The sequence below is a fragment of the Carassius gibelio genome, chromosome B22, assembly GCF_023724105.1.
Source record: "Carassius gibelio isolate Cgi1373 ecotype wild population from Czech Republic chromosome B22, carGib1.2-hapl.c, whole genome shotgun sequence".
Taxonomy (NCBI): domain Eukaryota; kingdom Metazoa; phylum Chordata; class Actinopteri; order Cypriniformes; family Cyprinidae; genus Carassius; species Carassius gibelio.
The window spans coordinates 14880429-14902210 of NC_068417.1; the positions used below are offsets into that span (position 1 = coordinate 14880429).

General features: G+C 35.0%; 2 protein-coding genes and 1 long non-coding RNA gene across 3 annotated transcripts in view; all 3 read left to right on the forward strand.

The window, feature by feature from the left end:
* Positions 1-470: 470 nt before the first annotated feature.
* The window catches only part of LOC127987218 (SLAM family member 9), a 198872-nt gene continuing 177560 nt past the window's right edge, over positions 471-21782 (forward strand). The window contains exons 1-3 of the mRNA XM_052589493.1: positions 471-925; positions 1584-1922; positions 3614-3901. Coding sequence (XP_052445453.1) covers positions 868-925; positions 1584-1922; positions 3614-3901 — 685 coding nt within the window. The 5' untranslated portion in view covers positions 471-867. The remainder of the gene's footprint in view (positions 926-1583; positions 1923-3613; positions 3902-21782) is intronic.
* LOC127987192 (sterile alpha motif domain-containing protein 9-like) lies at positions 12697-16543 on the forward strand. Its single transcript, XM_052589445.1, has 2 exons — positions 12697-15744; positions 15875-16543. The coding sequence occupies exons 1-2, from the start codon at positions 13143-13145 to the stop codon at positions 16138-16140; spliced, it is 2868 nt and encodes a 955-aa protein (XP_052445405.1). The 5' UTR covers positions 12697-13142; the 3' UTR covers positions 16141-16543.
* Positions 20088-21404, forward strand: LOC127987267 (uncharacterized). Its single transcript, XR_008161145.1, has 4 exons — positions 20088-20143; positions 20429-20758; positions 20861-21166; positions 21288-21404. It is a non-coding gene; the product is annotated as an uncharacterized LOC127987267 (long non-coding RNA).

The window sequence follows — 21782 nt, forward strand, 5'->3', positions numbered from 1 at the left end:
CAGAATTTAATGTAGAATGCTGTTGAGGTTGTTTTTTTTTTTTTGTTTGTTTTTTTTTTTTAAGTGGGTGGAGACTTCTAATGGCCCCCTAACATTTTTTCTTCTTTTTTTTTTGCCAACTGCTTTCCATACACAGTATTAAACCATTTTATTATAAAAATGTGAAAAAGTCTTAAATATGCATTAGAATTATAACTGTGTTTCTATTACACTTTCTTGTCATGATACAGTGTTTCTGTAGGTAAAAGTGTTTGAGTGTTGCATAAAAGCAGGAAGAAGCTCTTCACCTACAAACGTCGTGCTCTGTTCTATTTTGCACAAGATGTTTGTCCACCCAGCAGATCAAACCACATTTCTGAAGAAAACCGACCACAGCTGCTCTCGGTTTGACTCAGAAGCTGCACTCATGTTAGACCTGTATTGTTAGAAGCAGGCACTTTTTGAACTTTGCATTTCCGTGCACAACAATTGACTAAACTGAGCAAATACAACCATTTGTAAAGCACGAGAGTTGGCTAGATTAATATTCTTCTCATGACTGGAGTAATATCCTTGTGCTTTTATATATTTACCACAGCCAGACTGCCATTATGAAGATGAAGATGAAGATTAAGACAGACAGACAGATAGATAGATAGATAGATAGATAGATAGATAGATAGATAGATAGATAGATAGATAGATAGATAGATAGATAGATAGATAGATAGATAGATAGATAGATAGATAGATATTCAGGACATTATATTGAACTGAGCATTAACCTCTGTTGGGGGAGGATTCATCACCAGATCATCATCAGGTTGAGTGTTTTCAGCAGACAGCAGCGGACATTAGATCAGACTTTACACTGAACAATTAAACAACATGCTTCACACGTTTCTTTTGTTCTGCTTGTTCTGTTTGTGCTGGATGAGTCTGATGGGTAAGTTTTAAAAGCATATTAACAGTGTGATTTCACATAATCAATATCATTGATACAGTTCTCTTTTCATTGTAAATTTCTAAGCCTTCTATTGTGACCGTACATTTCTCTTCCTCAGAAAGTCAAAACCAACCAGTGAAACGATTTCAAAGTCCAAGCGTCTTTTGTTACTGTAAATGCCTTTATTTAAATCATTACGAATGCAAATTCTTCCTAGCAATTTCTCAAAAAGAAAAATTTAATAAATACTCTTGTGGTAATCATAAATAATTGAGAATTTCATAGAAATTATTTGCACAGAAGATTTGGGAACCTAACTGAGATTCAATTAGTCTGTTTCATCTACCGATCACAGTATCTTGTTTATTTAAAAAATATATATATATTAGAATGTTTTCACATTTTTGAACAGAATTAAACTTTCAATCGTTAATTGTTGTGTTATTTTATTGTAATTTTTAAATTAATTATATAACTTCACCCATTGTTTTTTACTCTAAATAATTTATATCTATATTGATTCATGCTTATGTCTCACCTTTCCCTTTGCTGCTGCTCTAGATGTTATTCAGTTCATATTTAAACAATTCATTCTAGAACTGATTTCAGGCTGTAGAAACCATCCAGGACTTTAATTCACTCTTGTTCATTTCTTCAGGTGTGTTTGGGGCTGAAACAAATGGAATACAATCAGTGTCATTGACTGAGGGAGATTGTGTCACTCTAAACACTGATGTTACTGAAATACATGAAGACAATGACGTACTGTGGAATTTTGAAGCCAACAACTCTATGATAGCTCAAATAAAAAAGAAAAAGCAAATCTTCTCCACATATGATGATGGTCCTAATGAGACATTCAAAGACAGACTGAAACTGGACAAACAGACTGCATCTCTGACCATCACAAACATCACAACTGAACATGCTGGACTTTATAAACTACAGATTAGTGGAGCAAAACTGCTATCGAAAACATTCAGTGTTTCGATCTATGGTGAGTAGAGATCCTCTGTCCAAACATTCACAGATTCCTGTTTTATTAACTATTTACATATTAACAAATTTTATATATTAATATCAAAGATACATTCACTCAAAACACTGGACCAAAATTAGATTGATTAGATTTCAATTTATTTATAGGCAACTTCCAAATCTCCCCATAGTATCAGGCAACAGCAGACCTGACATACAATAATAATAATAAAAAAATACTAAATAATAAAACGAAATCAACTAAAACTAATCAACACATACAATTATAGATAAGCCTGCTTAAATGAGTTTTAAGCTGTGATTTAAAAGTTTGAAGACTGTCACTGTTACGGATGTCCTGGAGAAGGGCATTCAACAAATGAGGGGCAGCGTAACTATAAACCATAGATCCCATACTTCTGATATTCTAAATTATTAATGGTCTTATACGTAAGAAGTATAATTTTGAATTCAATTTAATATTTAACCAGAAGCTAATGCATGTGATGGAGAATAGAAATATGTTCTATGAAAGGAGTTTCAGAAATATTTTGTGTGGCTGAACTCTAGACCAGCTGCAGTTTCTGTAAGGCTTTAGAATGAAGACGATATAGAATAAAGTTGCAGTAATCAATACGTGATGAACTAAAGCATGTTCAAGAATAGCAGTGCTATTGGTTGACAAAAATACATGAATATGAATTATTCTTTGCAAATGAAAGTTGGCCAAATGGATAATATTATTATTCCTAGATTTTTGAAAGCTAAATTGCTATCGAGGTTGAGACCAATTCTTTACCTGAGAGGATGGAAAAACTGTTGACTTTGTCAATGGTTACAGAAAACGACCAGATTTTACCAGATTAGACTTCGTACCCACAAGAAGAATTTCCATTTTATCGCTATTAAGTTGAAGGAAATTAGATGAAGACCAATTCTGTATTTCAGCTAAACAGCTTAACGGAGAAGAAGGAGGAAATACCGTATTAGGAAGACATATAGAGCTGGAAGACATATAGAGATGGGTGTCATCGGCATAGCACTGGAAATAAATTCCATACTTCCTAAATATTTGACAGTGGTAGTGAATACTAATATATTTAAACCAATATACCAAGACTCACTAGTTCAATCTTATGTGCCCTCTAGAAGCTTATGTTCAGCAAGTGAATGACGCCTTGAGGTGCCATACTAAAGAGGTTCACAATCACTCTCACTGACCTTTTCCTGGACTGTGCCCAGCTGGTGGAATGACCTCCCAATCTCAATTCCAACAGCTGAGTCTTTACTCATTTTCAAAAAACATCTAAAGACTCATCTTTTTCGCCCGGGCGTGACCAACTAATACTAGCACTTACCTTTTATTTTATTTTCTGTTCTATACTTGAGAAAAAAAAGAAAAAAAAAACATACAATAGCTACGTGTACTGTGCTAGACTAACTGAGACTTGTCATGGTACTAGTATACTGTTGTTGTTCTCTCATTGGTCTGATTGCTTCTATTGTACTCATTTGTAAGTCACTTTGAATAAAAAGCATCTGCTAAATGATTAAATGCAAATAGATTATGAATAGAAAGATGCCCCAAGACTGAGCCTTGGGGAACACCATCAGTAACATCTGAAGTTTTAACATCTGAAATTTGTTTGAACTGAGTGTGACCAGAAATATATGATTTATTCAGATTTATCTTTATTCTCCATTTTTAAGCTCGTCTGCCTGCTCCTGTCATAAGCAGTAACTCTTCACAATGTTCATCATCACAGCAGAATTGTTCATTGTTGTGTTCAGTGGTGAATGTGAGTCATGTGAATCTCTCCTGGTACAAAGGAAACAGTTTATTGTCCAGCATCAGTGTGTCTGATCTCAGCATCAGTCTCTCTCTACCTCTGGAGGTGGAATATCAGGAGAAAAACAGCTACAGCTGTGTGATCAACAATCCCATCACAAACCAGACCACACATCTGGACATCAGCAAACTCTGTCAACCATGTTCAGGTACAGCAGCACTTTTACGATATGATTTCTGTATTTTGTTGTAAATCAGACTGACACATTCACTTCTAACTTTATTCCTACAGCACTGGACTCACATTCTCCTTTACAAGAAGACTCTCCTCTAATAGTGTTGATTTCTGCTCCTGCTGGATCTCTGTTGATTGTGGCTGTAATTGGGATATTTTGCATCTACAGGAAATGTCGAAGAACCGATCGAGAAGGCTAGTGTTTTCTACTGATTTTAAACAAGTATTATAAAAACACTCTAAGCATTTTAATCAAAGGATAGCTTTAGAAATATTATATGTTTTAAAGATTTAGCCCTCTGCTGGTGTTCAAATGAACATTTCTATGAATGTAACTTTCAATAAAAATAAAAAAAGTTACGAGTGTTCTAATTATTGCATACTCTGCAAAGATTTTGTTGTTGTCGTTTGTTTGTGTGAACTGTTCTAATGCCAAATTAATAAATTCTGTTAATAATTTTCTAATTTAATAATAAAATATTGATATACAAAAATATCTATTTGTGTTTTAATCTACTGTCATTGTCCTTTTAACAGATCAGACTTGTGATGAAGAAATAATTTATGTTGAGACAATGTTCTACAGAAGAAAAACACGGAAATTGGTAAGAAACTTTATCTGTATAGTGATCTGTCAAACACTTCCACTGTCCCACTTTATATTATATATCTATTTATATTATATATCTTTAAATACTACAGTATGTACTTAATAATAAAATAATGAATTGTTACCTATTGTGGTAAATAGTTTGTTCATTTTGAATTGCAAAACACCTTTTCTGCTATTAAGGAGAGATACGATTGAGGATAGGGATAGGTTTGGTGGTCTGGTTTAAGGAGTAGAGGTAGGTCAACAGTGTAATTATTGATGTAAAATTTTACTAGTTTAAGCAAATTAAATGCTTAACTACTATGTACTTACATTTTAATTAATAATTTAGTACAATGTACTTATTGTGTACATACATGTTTTTACATTGTATTTATATATATATATTTTTTTTAAAAACTACATGTAATTACATCTGTATTTAATTTCTGTAATTACATTTATAATTACACTGTTGACCCATACTTTACACCTAAACCCACCCTTAAACTTACCCATACCTCCAACCCTCTCCCTAACCTTACCCCATCCCACCTCAATAGCAGCAAAAGTGTTTTACAATACAATATGAACACAATAAGTACATTGTACTTATTTTTTTTTATGTAACTACATAGTAGTTAAGGCCACCTAATATAAAGTGGGGCCATATTTTTCATATTCACAGACCTGCGCACTTTAGGGGACACTCTCAGAATAAAAATTGTATCTCTTTTTGGTTGCAATAGCTTGTCACTGGTGCAGAAATGTCAAAATGATAACTTATTTACCCCAAAAGAGTTCATAGTGGTAGCATAAGAGATACGATAGGTATTTTGAAGAAAATGTGTTAACTTTCAATTTTAGCACTACTGTATGTTTCATGTTTTTATAGAAACACGAAGAGGAGGAACATGTGGAGTATATACCTGTCATCATGTGAGGATGATCAAACTTCAGTCATTTTCTTCAGTCCCAAATACATTAATGTGACGACTTGCATTAAGAAACTCTTGAGACACCCTCATTCAGAATCTATGGTTGAGTTCTTGAACTGGTAAAAATCACAAAAAAAAAAAAAAAATGGTATTAATATTATTCATTAAATGGACAAAAATGAATGAAAGTTCTATGAGCTTGGAATGACATGAGGGTGAGTAAATGGCAGAATTTTCATTTTTAGGTCTAAAAATGAATTGAGGACATGTTCCATCAAAACAAGTCGAAGTGAACCGCTTCATTCTGTGAAATGTGGTTTGGTAGACAAACATCTGCATGAGAATGTGTCTGCTGCTGCATGTTTGTGTTTGATGTCGGTTCATGAGTTTATTTCTAAGGTGTCAAAAGTGTGTTTGTGTTTATAGCATGTGGTTGAAGGCGTTTTTCCATTTCTGCCTATGATTTTAACAGTTGTTGTTTTTTCAACAATCATGCACTTGTGTCTGTGAAATGTAAAACTGACGTTCAAGGGCATATGCATCTTACTATAAATATATGATCTTATGAACTCGTGCTGTGACCTTGTAGACAAGCTCTGCTTGTTTTGAGAGTTATTTCCAGCTCAAGCAAGAGAAACATGAGTTTTTTTTTTAACAATAACTATTCTTGATCTCACAGATGTTTTAAAGATCATATCCTGTTTTTGTCTGACAGGTTATTTGTCATGACATTTTGCCAAGTATGGTGACCCATAATCGGAATTGGTGCTCTGCATTTAACCCACACACACCAGTGAGTAGGAAACACACACACACCGTGAACACACACCCGGAGCAGTGGGCGGCCATTTTTCTCCAGTGACAAGGGAGCGTTTGGGGGGTTCAGTGCCTTGCTCAAGGTTACTTCATCTATGAGTTTTGTGGGTGGAAGAGAGTGCTGTTCATGCACTTCCCACACCTACAACTCCTGCCAGCACTGAGACTCGAACCTGCAACCTTCGGGTTACAAATCTGACTCTCTAACCAGGCCACATCTGCCCCCAATGTCAATGTCTAGGATTTATTTTAAGAATAAATGCAATGTATAGTTTGCTACTGTTAGAGATAGACTGTTTCATTAAAGAGATTGATATTTTCCTTTATTATTATTGCTTTACATTATTGCCTGATCCATGCAACCAAATGATTTCTGAATTCAGCATTCAATAAATTATTAATCCACTAGTATTAACTATTTAATATCCAATTTAATTTTTTATATCAGTGCTTATATTAGGGTTAATATTAATGTTCACTGCTGGTTGTTTCCCACTGAATTTCTTTGTTAAGACAGTATCAAACATTTGTTATAAATTCCCTAATATTTAATTTATACATAAAGTGTGTGTGTTTACCACAAGCAGTGCATGATTTACCACAGGAATGTACTTTAGTTAGGGCTGCACAATTAATGTAATATCTAATTATGATACAAATTACAGATGCCACAATTATGTAATGGCTCAAAGCGTAAATTAATCGTACCAAATCCACTTACTGTATGTTATACTGTTTGCTTAATATGCGTTTTTTATTTATTTATAAGTGTTATCTTAAGGGTTTTTCCCATTATTTTAATATTAGTTTTAGTATGCTATAATACCATTCATATTTTTACTTTTTTATAATTTAAAGAAAAAAACAATCCTACGTATAGTTGACATACTATTTAAAAGCACTACAAGTTTTTAGTTAGAGTGTTTTCAGCTCGTTTATTTTTATATGTTTTAAACATCATTCAGTGTAAATTGTGATAACCCTAATTACTTATCGCAATTACAATTTCAAGGGAAATTCAAACCCTAGGGTTTGGAGTCAAACTCTCTCACCGCTAGGCCGTGACTTTGGGTTGTGAGATAATATCAACCAATTTGTTGGTGTGGTTGAGTATGTGGATGCCCTGTGATCACAGAAGAGCCAGAGCAGCATACACACACTTTGTGAAAGTGTGGGGTGAGAGTGCAAGGCCGAAAGGAAGAACTCTGTGTTGATAAGCTATTGTTCCCCAAAGCAAACCTCAGGAACTTCCTATGATGAAGAAGGATGGAGACATATTAGAGGTGTTTATTGTGAAACGCTCCTTTTACAGGAAAAGTCAGAACTGCTTCCCAAGCTTATGTATGAATCACTGTCTTTTTAAAAATTACTAACTTCACAGCAGATTTAGGCATAAAGAAAGTTTAATTTTCATCTGTCTGTGTCACTCCCTCACTTCATTCTCAATCACCAGAGCCCTGCTCTTCCAAAATTATCCAACTGGATTTCAGCTGTCAGATCGGATCAAATCTGGAAAATTGGTTCTTCGGAAAGAAGAAGAAAAAATATTCTGGACTGCTAAGGTTTGGGTAACAATACAAATTTTAACAAAGTGACTGTCAAAAACATGCAAATGTTAACATGTTCCTCTTTTTAACCAACATGATTTCACCCATGTAAACAGTGGCACCAAAACGTATCTGGACACCTTATCCAAGGAAAAATAAACAACAACAACAAAAAACCTAAGTTGTCAATATAAATGCATTATAGCATTATATACTAAAAATATGCCCTATTTCTTGGTTCTTGGTGAACACCCGTTCTTACTACTCTGTATCTATTTCTCTGGAAATGCAAAGGTATGCAAGGTTTCAGTTTGTCTTTGTAAGCTTAAGTTTCATTTAATGCTTTTAATTGCACTGTCACCCACCCAACCATTAAACAAACAATAACTTCAGGTTTAACCAGTTAATGATGGAATGGGGGTCGGACTTTTTTTCATTCCATGGTTATAAAATCACATGTGCTTCCTTTAACTGTTGCCTACATTTTGACTCTTAACGGAAAGGTAAGACTGTTCATGAATTGTTTTGGAGTTTTGTTACCTTATGAAAGTGTATTTAACATGGCATGTATTCAATATTTAATAAATAGTGCAAAGAATATCACTAATTTTGTTTGAAATGTAACCAAACATGTAATTTTACATACTACTGCATGACTGTAAAACAATCAGAGCACACATTAGTGTTTTGCCACAAGAGAGAAAAAAAACTTTCTTTTATTTCATTCATTTATATGTTTTATTTTAATTGTTTTTTATTATTATTATTTATTTACAGATGCTGGTAGATACCATTTTGGTTACACTTTATATTAATTAAATTATTTAATTTTAATAGTCCACTTTAGACATTCTACTAACTATAAATAACTTTGTAACTACTTGTCATCTAATTCTCATTCATTTCCAACTATGTGTTTTTAACTCTCAGAGTAGACTGTTAATGTAGGTTAAGGGAAAAAATAAGTTGACATATACTTGCAAAGTTTCTCATTGTCAGTATGTTGTATGTTGTGGACCCATCAACATAAAGTGTTAGAAGATATTAAGCAGACAGTCTACTAATACTCTAATGACTGCAAAGTTACATACTGTTAGTAGAATGTCTAAAGTAGGCTATATCAAAATAAAGTGTTACCATTGTTTTCATTAGATTTGCCTTAGATTGTAAGGCAGAACATGAAGTAACAATGGCAATGATCAAATGAAACTGTAATCAACCCAGAGCGGGTACCATTGCTTCCTAATGTTAATTTTCTAAACAACGTATTAATTGTGATTACCAAGACATGAATGAAACCACCATAGGAATGTTTTGCTGCCTAGGATTATTTGCGTGTTTCGTGGATTTTTGAGGGTTAATTAATTATTAATGCTATTTCCAATAATTCATTGTTTTTTTATTTATTTTTTTACCTACGCTAAAAGAGGAATATTCAAAAATGTTAAGCTTTAATTTTAATTTAATTAATCTACCACACATTTAATTTGGCAAATGTATATATGTGCAGTTGTTAAATATAACTCATCAAAATCCTTGAGGTGTACTAAGGTGGACATTCTTTCCTTGTTTCCTTAACAATCAAGTCATTGACACCAAAGCACACCCTAGCAACCGTTAATGGTATGGAAAGCCAAACTGACTTTTAATTATATAGAGTTTCAATACATACCACATAGAGACGTCCTGCTGTAGTCGTTGATGCTGTTTGCTCTTGTTCAATTTCAGCCTCGGGACCTGATTCTGTATCATAAATATACGCTGAATCTGACTGTTAGCCATGGTTTGTTTTGGATGATGGTTTTTTCCTCACGGTAATGTCACAGTTTCTAGCGCTCTCAACGCAAAAGCCTACTCGCGCTCGTGATTCTTTAGCTCCGCCCACACGTCACGCCTCCAGCCACTCGTGTTTTTCCGGGAAAAATCGGTACAGACTATCTTTCTCTTATAAATATAATAAAACTAAAGACTTTTTGGAGTTATGAAGGATGCATTACTACTCTATAGGTACTCAAGATTAACAGGATATTGAGTGAAAACGAGCATTTCACCCCCCACCCCCCTTTAATATAAAAATGCAAATACTTAATGTGTAGTAGTAAAGTAACTAAATACATGACTTTTACTCATATCACTGCAGCTCATTGTCAGCTATAGCACACATGTATGTGCTGAAGTACTTAACACAGAGATCACCACTGTATCATTGACTCCAAAACTACATTAAACTAACAGATCTCTCTTGTGCAAACACACATTAATACAGTTGAGTTCAGTGTTTGAAATGTGTGACTTTGCATATTTTTTTTCTTTGGATGTTCACAAATATTTTAGTTAAATTTACTTTTTTTTCATTTGGTAAATCTGACATTTACATTTTACAGTATATTGCAGTTTTTCATTGACTTAATGGCAACAAACTGTAGAAAAAACAGTCATTTACTGGCAGCAGGGGTTCCAGTAAATAACTGTTTTTCTACAGTTTGTTTCCTGTAAATTAATTACAGTTTATTACTGTTAAATTATGTTTCATGCTGTTTTTTCTTAATCTTAAATCTTTAACCCTTTAAACCCCACAACAAAATCCTCCGTTTTAAATGAACACTTGTAATGTGTGCACACTACAGTGTTTGAGTAAGTTAATGAGATAATTCTGTGATTAATTGATGATTGAGCATTAGTGATGAACACCTGCTATTAACAAACAGAATCACTAAAGGAAAGGGAAACACAAGAACTACAAATGACTTCAGCCACAGCCTTAGATGAAATCAATTGAAATAAAAGAATTCATCAAATCTCTCAAGATCTGATTAAACAGCTACTAAAACAGCTTCACCAGATTCACATTAGTAACCAGACTGACTTTATTTCTGAAGAAGATCTTATTGAGAGTTAAATTGGTTTAGGTGTTTTATTTTATTTTTTTTCACTATCATGATGGAGATCAGTGTTTACTTTAGTTGGGCTCTTGACTGTGACTTTTCATCAACTAAGGTTGTTTTTTATAAACTGTAACAATGCATCTTTGGAACTTGTTATAGCAAAAAAAAAAAAAAAAAAAGTAAACAGAAGAAAAAAATCTGGCATTGTTGTTTATAGATTGACAAGAACAAACACTATTATTTTTATAACCATAAAGTTATGAAAGACTGTTAAGAAAATTTCAATCATGAAAAAAACTTTTCTGTAATTTAGACAGAAACATCAATAATGAGCGTATGAATCACAACAATGGTGATAATCTACAAAATAAATAAACAGATTAGTTTTGACCATCACAAAATATGCTATTAAAACTTAAGACAAAAGCAAAATTATAAGGACATAAAAATTCAAGAAAATAAGTTAACAATTCAGGGGTATAATTTATTCATGCCGCAATGCATGCTGGGAGTCATGGATGAGTTTTATCCTGTGCTGGTACCCAGCATGCATTGCATCATGAACCTTTTGATTGTCACCATTGTTGAGATTCATATGCTGATTGTTGATGTCTCTCTTTGAGTGTTGCGGACACGGCTTCCCAAAATATTTAAAACTCAAACTGTCATTAAATACATATGTTCTGGTTATTACATTACTGTTCAATCTTATAAAATTGAAGGAACAAAAAAAAAACTTGTAATTCACTCTCATATTTCAACACCAAATTAATATTTGATTATTATAGCAACACTTTAAGTCAGTCTAGTAGATCATGCCTGACAGAAACAGCCATAATCACTTGACTATCAAAATTAATATTGCTGTAACAGATGTATCATAAAGATACAAATATAGCAACTAATCAAAATTTAAAGTACAAAAGTCAAGGGTCAGGAGCCCAACTAAAGCAAACACTGATCTCAACATCGGTGACTACAAACAAAACAGTAACATTATCATCTAAATCTCATTCATTTAAATCTTCAGTTGATTCCATCTAAGGCTGTGGCTGAAGTCAGTTGTTGTTCTTGTGTCTGTCTTGTTTCTTTTTTCTTCAGTGATTCTGCTCGTTAACACCAGCTGTTCATCATTGTCTGAATTCACTCATTAGTTTTCATTCTCTCTGTTATGTGGACTATATTAGTAAACTCATGTAGGGAATAGTTGAGGATGAGGGTGTAGGGTGTGATTTGAAACACAGCCGCTGAGTGTCGACTTTAAACGTTGTTAATTTACGATATATAGCACCAGGCTTCTTTCTCGAAAATGATGAATATTACCCAGAATGCACTGTTTTAATGAAAAACAGTATGTTACTGTCGAAATTTGGCTGTTAGTGTATGGAGAGGCTTATGTGTATGGAGACAGTGTATAGAGAGGCTTATGAATTCCCTATTGTTTTTTTTATAAATAATTGTTTACTTAGGTTGTGGAGGTTTTTGCATTATTATTACTACATTCAAACCTGAACACAGAATGCATTTTGTTGCACAAAACATTACAATTCTAAACAAATGTAATAAAACAAAACAAAAAACAGGAATGCTTTATCAGAGCTTTATCTTTGTGGGTCTGATCTGATTTTAAACTCTTATTTCAGTCTTCTGGCTCAGTTTGGCTATATGTGGTTAAAGCCATACCAATTAATTTGAGTGTGTATAACTCTGTATTTGTGTGTGTCTGTGATTGTGTGTGAATGTATGTATCTGTTTTACACTCCTGATGTTTTAGAGTGTTACCCCTTCCTCACTGTCCACATTTCTTACCGCATTGTAGTTGAATTATTGATTTTATTTACATATGTGCTGTGTTACAGTCTCACCAGTAGTGTGTGTGTGTGTGTGTGTGTGTGTGTGTGTGTGTGTGTCTGTACATGTGTGAGTGGGTGTGTTGATTTTGCACTATACATGTTTAAGTTTCACCCCTTCATTGTACACATAAAAATGTTCTGTATTTTTTACTTTTTCCCATTTCCCATTCATTTCCTATGGTCGGTCATTTGTCAACGAAGGCCATGAGTGTGACTACTTCTTGTTACGCTCAATTAGCCTGTTCAAATCATGCCCTGTTTTTTCTGTGTTCACATTCCAAGTGACATAAAAGTCATCAAGTTTCATATCATTCCGAAGAAGCACAAAAATATACTGCAACTGTGCCTTTGGCATACTAAACTGCTATACACTAGTCCAATTGAAGATATACTGAATGATTGTGTTAAAATATATACTTTGGGTGCACTTTAAATACTTTTCATTTAGCGTCTGAAATTATACCTACAAGATATGTTGAGAGTGATTATTTTTTTATTTGTTTCTTGTTTTCCATAGACAAAATTAGTAAAATTCCACGTGTGTGGAAAATTTGTCAAGGTATCATCTGTTATCTGTCATTCAAATGGAGTTGTATACAGTCCCAAACAAATATGGTGCTCAGATTCCACTCAAGACTGAAGTAAGAGATAAACTCTCAAGTCTTGATGTTGTTTGGGGAAATATGTTTGAAGGTGAAGATATTGATCCTCAGCTCGTCTTGGAGAAGGAAGCAGAGTTCTACAGAGGAGCCCCACCACAATGGCTGAACTTCTACTGTGCTGAGAAAAACCATACACCTTTTGTTAAGAGGGACATATACACAAAAATTACAGAGCTTATACAAAAGAAAAGCGAAATAAACCATAGCATTTCCAGCATAAATCTCTTTCATCAACCGGGCAGTGGAGGTACTACACTGGCAATGCAAGTTCTCTGGGACTTGAGGAAAAAGCTCAGATGTGCACGAGTAATCGATTCAACATCAGATTCGAAAGCAATTGCGCAACAAGTAATACATCTGTTTAATTTGGGAGATTCAAAAAACCAGAACACAGTCCTTCTATTTGTGGACAACAAACAGACCGAAGAAAATGATGGCATGCAATTTAACTCCCTGCGAGAAATTTTGATCCAAAATATAAAACACAGCAACATCAACGCAAACGCTCCTGTGGTCATCATTTTGAACTGCCTTCGAAAAAAGGCTAGACTAATGTTGTGTACAAGTCTTTCTAAAGAAGAGCAGGAAAATTTTCATGCCAAGCATATGGAGGTTTCTCAGAGACACGACAGTCACAAGGAATTTCATGGCTTTAACATAATGCAGAGTAATTTCAGCCAAACTTACATTACGGAGGCTTGCGAATATCTCAAACCTTTAAAGACAAAAAAGAGACCTCGCAACGCTCAAATACTGTCTTTTTTGGCTTTGATGAACTCATATGCCCCAGGCTCATACCTTACTGAGACTTGGTGCCTAGAGTTCTTGGATAAGAAGAATCACATTTCTGGCCATCCCACTTTAGAAAAACAAATGGGGGCCTTTGCCGATCTTCTGGTCATATATTCAACATGTTCTGGAGGAGCCAAATCTCAAGACAGATGTATACGAATGGCACATCCAATGATCGCTGACAAGTGTCTATGGTTACTAACCGATGCTGGTGTAACCTTGAGCGATACAGCCATAAATCTCCTCTCACACTTGTGCCCTCAAACAGTCCAACCCTACTTGGTGAAAATAATTAAACAGCTGCTAAAAAAGCGTGAGACACATCTGCCAGAAGGTGAGAGAGAAGAAAAACTTCAAAAATTCTCCAACCTTATCCAAGACATTAAGGAGAAAGAAAACAAATCAATGTGTGTGGGACTGTTCAGACATGCGGCTATGACCTTTCCAAACGATCCATTTATTCCACAAGCTCTTGCACGGTTTTACTACATTGAACTAACAGATTATGAACGAGCTGCATCATGGGCGAAAACTGCTATTCGGAGGGAACCAAATAATTCTTTTATCAGAGACACACTTGGCCAAGTCTACAAAAACCAACTGAAGAACACAAATCTTTCAAAACGTTCTAAAGCCATTTTACAGATCGGAAAGCAAGCATTTAAAGCTTTTGAAGAAGAAGCAGAGACCGCAGAAAAGGAAGTAGAACCAGGGACGCAGGAGGACGGTGTGACTAACATCTCAACTGTTTTTAATTACAGAGGGCTTTTTGGCTACATACAGGTAGCAAACATTATTTTCTACAAATTAAACAAAGTTAACCAAGAATGGTCCAAAGTGCTCAGACAAGAAACAAAGTCTCACAGTTTAATCCACTCTGAAGAGAGTACAGAACACCAATCTCTCCTCACAAGTTTAAGGCAAAGAATTGAAGAGAAATTGAGTTTTTTTGAGACCTTTCTTAAATACTCAAAGCTGAAGATAGATAAAAGTGAACCAGAGTACATTTGGAGAGACATTGAGGACTGCTATAAAAATTACATTAGAAAAGAAGATGAAGAGTTAAGCAGATCCTTTGCAGGTCTTCTCTCCACTCTAAGCCATATCACAATATCTTCAAGTGTTTCTGAACTGGAGAAAATCACAGAACAATTGAGAGAGATTCATATGAATTCTCAAACTGAGAGTGATGCTCAAAACTACATTCTTGCCAACACCATCTTGAGTCAGAAGTCTGCAAACTCTGAAATACTCCAGGTGCTCCAGGACATATTACAGAAACTTTGGGAGAGACAGGACAGAAACAGAAGCCCAGAGTTTTACCTCTTGGTCCTTTTGCTGTTTTGGCCTGATGGTGAAAAGAAAACAGGCAACACACCAGACCTGAAAGTCTGTGTCCAATACATGCGTCAGTCATATGAGAGGACCTATCACAAATACCTTCGCTTTCGCTACCTTGTTCCTCTCTTCTTCCTTGGGAACGGTGGAGGTTTGCAGAGACTGGTTCACCAGACCAAAGACACCAATCTCCTCGTCGGGGAGACTACTGAAGGTCTTCAGCGTATTGAAGGAGAGATCAGAAATCATAAGGTGTTTGCTTTGAGAGGTCAAGACCAAATTGAAGTTTCACCTCACAATCCGGCCAGTGTGTATAATACAGACCTGGTCTCCTTCTACCTTGGCTTTACCATCAGAGGACCTGTTGCCTACAACATCCGATATGTTAAGAAATGTAAGTTGTTATATTCATAGAACCTCTTTAGTTTTAGTTATTGAAGGTTGTGTTTACTTCTCTCTCTCTCCCTCACACAAAGCATCAGTTTGTGTCTAAAGTAAAATATTTGATTCTCTTTTTCTTGCAGCTGCTCAGTTTGTGGACAAACACAAGAAGAGGATCATTCAGCGTGCTGAGAAGGTGGATTTTATCATAGATGACCTTCGTCCACTGATTGGCACTGAGCAATACTCAACCATCATAGCAGCTTCAACAAACAATGAGAAAATGGAAAAACTATACTCCATTCTGTCAGCAGGTTATGAAATAAAGGACACATTTTACCAGAGCCTTTTAAAGAATGAGCGAGACCTTATTCAAGATTTGATTAACTCTGGGAAGAGTTATAGTTAGCTGAACAGTGTGTTGTAATGTACAAATAGATACACTTTAAACAGTGCTGTGCTGTGCTCAAGAAATATTTGAAATGTATTCTAAATACTTCACTTTTTTTATATTAACAGACTTTAATATCATAAACACCAGTATATTCTTTGTCTGGCATGGACTGAAAATACTTTGAAAGTTTAACACTCAAAGTTATAAGCACAGTTTTCAAGTATGGTGCTTGGGTTAATGGAACTTTTTGATATTTGTATAATGCTCTTTTTTATGATTTGTTGAGTACTTTGGTTTCTTATTATATGTAGCAGCAGTAAAAAAAAATGTTAACAATGTTTAGAAATTGCATAAATTGATCAGTCAATACTTTTCACATAGTAATTTGTTGTAGTAAGGCTGCATTTATACCAATAAAATCAATGATCCATGAACTTGTGGTTTCTCTGGTTATATTTTTCAAGGTCATTACAGTGCAATGCAAAACAAGAATAAATGATACGAATAAAGAATATGTATATATACACTGCTGCTTGAAAGTTACTTTAGAATTTTCTATATTTCTCCATTAATATGACCCAAAATATAATCAGATTATACAGATTACAGCAGTGCTGAAAGCATGCAAAGAGAACCCAATCAAACAAATGAGACAAAAATAGTTTAATTGTCATTTATTTATTGAGAAAAAAAAAATAACACATCCGGTGTTACGTATCTTTGCAAAAGTATGCAAATTTCTAGGATTAGCAGTTAATTTGAAAGTGAAAAAGTTTATTTGCTCAGTTTATAAGAACAGAATACATGTCAGTGTGGCCTGTTTAATATAGAGAACAGGGATCTATTAAAGCTGTATCGGTGTATCATGACGCAAACAAAGAAGAACTCTTAGGACCTCAGAAAAAGAGTTAGTAGTAGCTCATCAGGCTGGAAAAGTTTACAAAACCATCTCTGATGAGTTTGGACTCCACAAATCCACAGTCAGACAGATAGAAGAAATGCACGACCATTGTTACCCTCTCCGGCACTGGTTCACCATCAAAGATAACTCCAAACAAAGACTTGTAATAGTCCACAAGGTCGCAAATTACCCCAGGGTAACTTATCTGTTAATGTCCATGAGTCCATCATCAGTAGAACACTGAACAACTATAGTGTGAAGAATTTTTTGTTTTTATTTATTGTAGAAATGTGTTGTGGATGGCCAAAATATATGTTTTCGGATTAAATTAGAATTGTTATGTTACATCCCAGCATTAGAATCTATCCCATCTATGAAACATGGTGGTGGTAGTGTGGCGATTTGGGCCTCTTTTGCTGCATCTGTGCCAGGACTGTATGCCATTATTGATGGAATAATTAATTCTGAATCATACCATCAATTTCAAAAGGAAAATTTGAGGAGATCAGTCCGAAAACTGAGTCTCAATTCGTTTTACCAATGAATGGTTAAAAAGTAATAAAGTAAATGTTTTGGAATGGCCGAGTCAAAGTCCAGACCTTAAAACTGTTAGAGAAGCAGGGTGTAATTACACCTATTGAGTACAGCAAATGGGCAGCACCAATAATATGTATACCAAAAACAAATGGAGACGTGTGCATTTGTGTTGATTACAAGGGCACTATTCTGATTCTGATTCTGATTCTGATTCTATCAACCCGTGGTCAACCACTGACATATATTCCTTGCCAAAGCCTCAAGATTTGTTTGCTTCTTTGGCTGCCAGTAAATACTTTACAAAGCTAGACTTAACTCAATTAACACTCAAAAAGGATTATATCACATGAATCGGTTGCCCTATGGAGTGTCTAGTGCACCAGCAGTCTTTCAACGTATCATGGATCAGACGTTTTAAGGCCTGTCGAATGTAGACGACATTTTGATCACTGGTAAAAATGAATGTGAACATTGGAAAAATGTTGAACGGGTGTTTCAAAGATTACAAGATAAAGGTATTAGTGTAAATAGGGCAAAATGTGTTTTCTGTCGACCTCATGTAAACTCTTTGGGGCACAGAATTGATCAGGAAAGTGTGCGTCCAGTACCAAAAAAGGCAGAGGCTTTTGAAAATGCCCCTGCACACAAAAACGTGACTGAGCTTAGAATTATATTTGCTTTACTCTCATACTACGTAAAATGAATGGAAAACTTGACCTTAATCTTGTTATTAAATCAATGAATGACTGAACTATTACACAAGGACAGGCCTTGACAGTGGTTGAAGGCATGTTAAGCATTGTTTGAAGAGGTTAAAAAGCTTTTTTCTTCTTAAAAATGTGTTGACACATTTTGACCCTCAGTGACCCATATTGCTAGCATGTGATGCATCTGCATACGGAGTAAGGGCAGTGATTTCTCATCAAATGTCTGATGGTTTGGAAAAACCCATTGCATATGCTTCACAAACTCTTAGCAAGTCAGAACTGAACTATTCCCAAATTGAAAAAGAAGCATTGGAGATTATTTTTGTAGTGCAAATGTTTAGAGACTATTTTTACGGCCAATATATTTTGCACTTCATATCAGCCTTTCATTAAGATTTTAGGACCAAAAACTAGTTTGTATTATTTTACAATAAGATATGGGGAAAAAACCCTATTCAGTCAGGACCCCTTCTGAACCCCACCACAAGGCGTCGCTCACTTCCTGACCTGAGGCTGCTAGAGAGGAAGTAGACTCAGCTTGAGTAAAGGTAGGAGGATATGGAGCTTGTGACTGTTCCGTCAGTAAGCAACTATGAACTTGATGCAAACCACAACTGGTAGCCAATAGAGAGATAAAGAGAGATATGACATGGGCTTCCTTTGGGCTCATTGAAGAACAGTGATGCTGGTGCTTTAATTTTTCATGATTGTTTTGTTGATTCATTTGTAAAAGTTTTATTGCACACGATGGAAGTCCAGCCTAGACATTACAATGGCCTGGACAAGTTGTGCAGCATGCCCCATTAGGAAGGGCCTGATGTTCCTGATGTTGTGCAGTGCAAACCTGCAGGATCTTTGATGGTCATTGTTGTTGATAGGAGTATTGTTGTTGATCCCAGCTGGATAGTGAGATTGTACTGAACAGTTGGAGTGACTGGGAAGATGAGAAAGTCTGTCTTTGCCAGGTTGAGCTGCAGTTGATGTTGTTTCATCCAAGTCAAGATGTCCATCAGACAGTCTGGGGATGGAGGAGGACCTAAGAAGCACAATGAAAGCAGCTAAAGGAAACAGTAACTTAAACAGTGATGTGATGTGCAGACAGGTAGACATGGATCAGCTAAGCATCACTGCTTGCCGCTTGACTGACATGGGCTGCTTAATTTATTAATTGTTTGAAAAATAAGATCATTGTATTTCTTTTATTTCCCTCCCTTTGTGTCAAACACTGTTTCTCATCATGGTTTATTGTTTCTGTAGAGTAAAGAATCATAAAAGCCAGCGGCAGAACAGGAAGAAGCCCTTCACCTACAAAACACCTGCTCTGAATGGCCATTCTCGTGCATACGATGCTTGATGTAAACAAAACCAGCCGCAGCCGGTTTCAGTTTGAATCAGAAGAGGAACATCAGTAAAACTAGTTCTGGTACTGTGAGGTGGTACAAAAATACAAAAACTTTGCATTGTGGTTTTTCCATGTACTAAAACTGTGAACTGAATAAATATATAAAACCATTTTAATAAACACTAGTGGATCCACTTCACAATGAAATTTAGTAAAAAAAAAAAAAAAAAAAAAAAATTGTAAAATGTTTGAAACTAAAAATAAATTCTTAAAAAAAATATTACATTATAAAAATATATTCATGTAATTATGAAGTGTATAGAAACACTTCATGAATATTATAAATCCATTTTTAAACGCATTCAGAGCATGTACATCTGCGTTAGGAGGGACAAACTCTTCCGGGGGAGGATTCACAAACCAGATTAACAGGTCGAGTACAGTTTTATTATATCAGACTTTTCACTTAACTGTTGAAGAACATGGTTCATGTGTTTGTTTTGTTCTGTTTGTGCTCGTGCCGTCTGATTGGTAAGTTATTTATTATGGTTTAATTTCTTTCCATTTAAGGTAATAAAGCTACTGCTTCTAGCTCAAATTATCAAATAATTTTAAAGTAGAAATGTATTTTGTAATGTTATGTATTCATGTATGTAACTTTTCACATCGCATTTTCTGTACAGCAGCACTCATGTTTAAAATACACTAAGTGTCTGCTGCTGTTCTGGATATTATTTTCTTGATATTTAATACAATCTACAGCTGATTTAAGGTTTTTTCAACTAAAAGGAGCCTTAATATATCCATGTTCTTCAGGTGTGTTTGGTGCTGAAGCAAACAAAATGCTTTCAGTGTCAGTGATGGAGGGAGATTCTGTCACGCTAAACACTGATGTTACTGAATTTAATGTCGGCAGGATAGTGTGGAAATTTGGAGCTGAAAAGTCTCTCATAGCAATGATCAAAAGGAACAAACAAAACTCTACATCTGATGTTCTTGATGAGAGATTCAGAGACAGACTGAAGCTGGACAGACAGACTGGATCTCTAACCATCACAAACAGCACAACTCAACACACTGGACTCTATGAAGTAAATATAAATGGAGCGAAACGGTTAACAAAAACATTCAATGTTTCTGTCTATGGTGAGTAGAGATGTTGTGTGCTCTATATTCTTATTTTATTAACTATTTACACTAAACATTTACTGAGCATGTTAAACTTTATCTTTATTGTTATATTTTCAGCTCAGGTGTCTGTTCCTGTCATCAGCAGAAACTCTTCACAATGTTCTTCATCATCATCATCATCTTCATCACAGCAGAATTGTTCACTGGTGTGTTCAGTGGTGAATGTGGGTCATGTGACTCTCTCCTGGTACAAAGGAAACAGTTTATTGTCCAGCATCAGTGTGTCTGGTCTCAGCATCAGTCTCTCTCTACCTCTGGAGGTGGAATATCAGGAGAAAAACAGCTAAAGCTGTGTGATCAACAATCCCATCACAAACCAGACCACACATCTCAACATCACTCAACTCTGTCAACAATGTGCAGGTATGTTGGTGTTGATATCAATGTTGATTAACTGAGCTGATCTGTTAAGTTTGAAAGTGTCTGTTGTAGATCAGATGACAAATTCAGTCATACTAATAATGGCTCATTTTGTTTACAACAGATCAGGGACTACCTTTATTATACGTAGTGTTGATTTCTGCTGCTGGATCTCTGTTGATTGTAGCTGCAGTCGTGATGTGCTGCATCTGCAGGAAACTTAGTAAAAATGACAGAGAAGGCAAGTGTCAATAACTTATTTTAAACAAGACTCCATTAATAGCCAAAATGAACACTATCGTTCTCATAATTTTGTCTATTTTAATTTAGTCCATCTAGTTTTATATATAAATTATATATGTATAAAATATATAGTTATATATTTAAATAAATAGTATGTATTAATGCTAACATTTGAGCCTTGATAAGGATACACATGTAAAGAAACCGATCTAGTTAAGATTGATTATTTAACGCATCTATTGCATCTATTGTTGCAGTTCAGACTTGTGTAGAAATGATCACTTCTGCGCAGCCAACATTCTGCAAAAGAAAAACACAGTTGGTAAGATCTCTGTATTTTGTTGCATGTGTGAGTAGATCAGAAACAGGCAGGAGA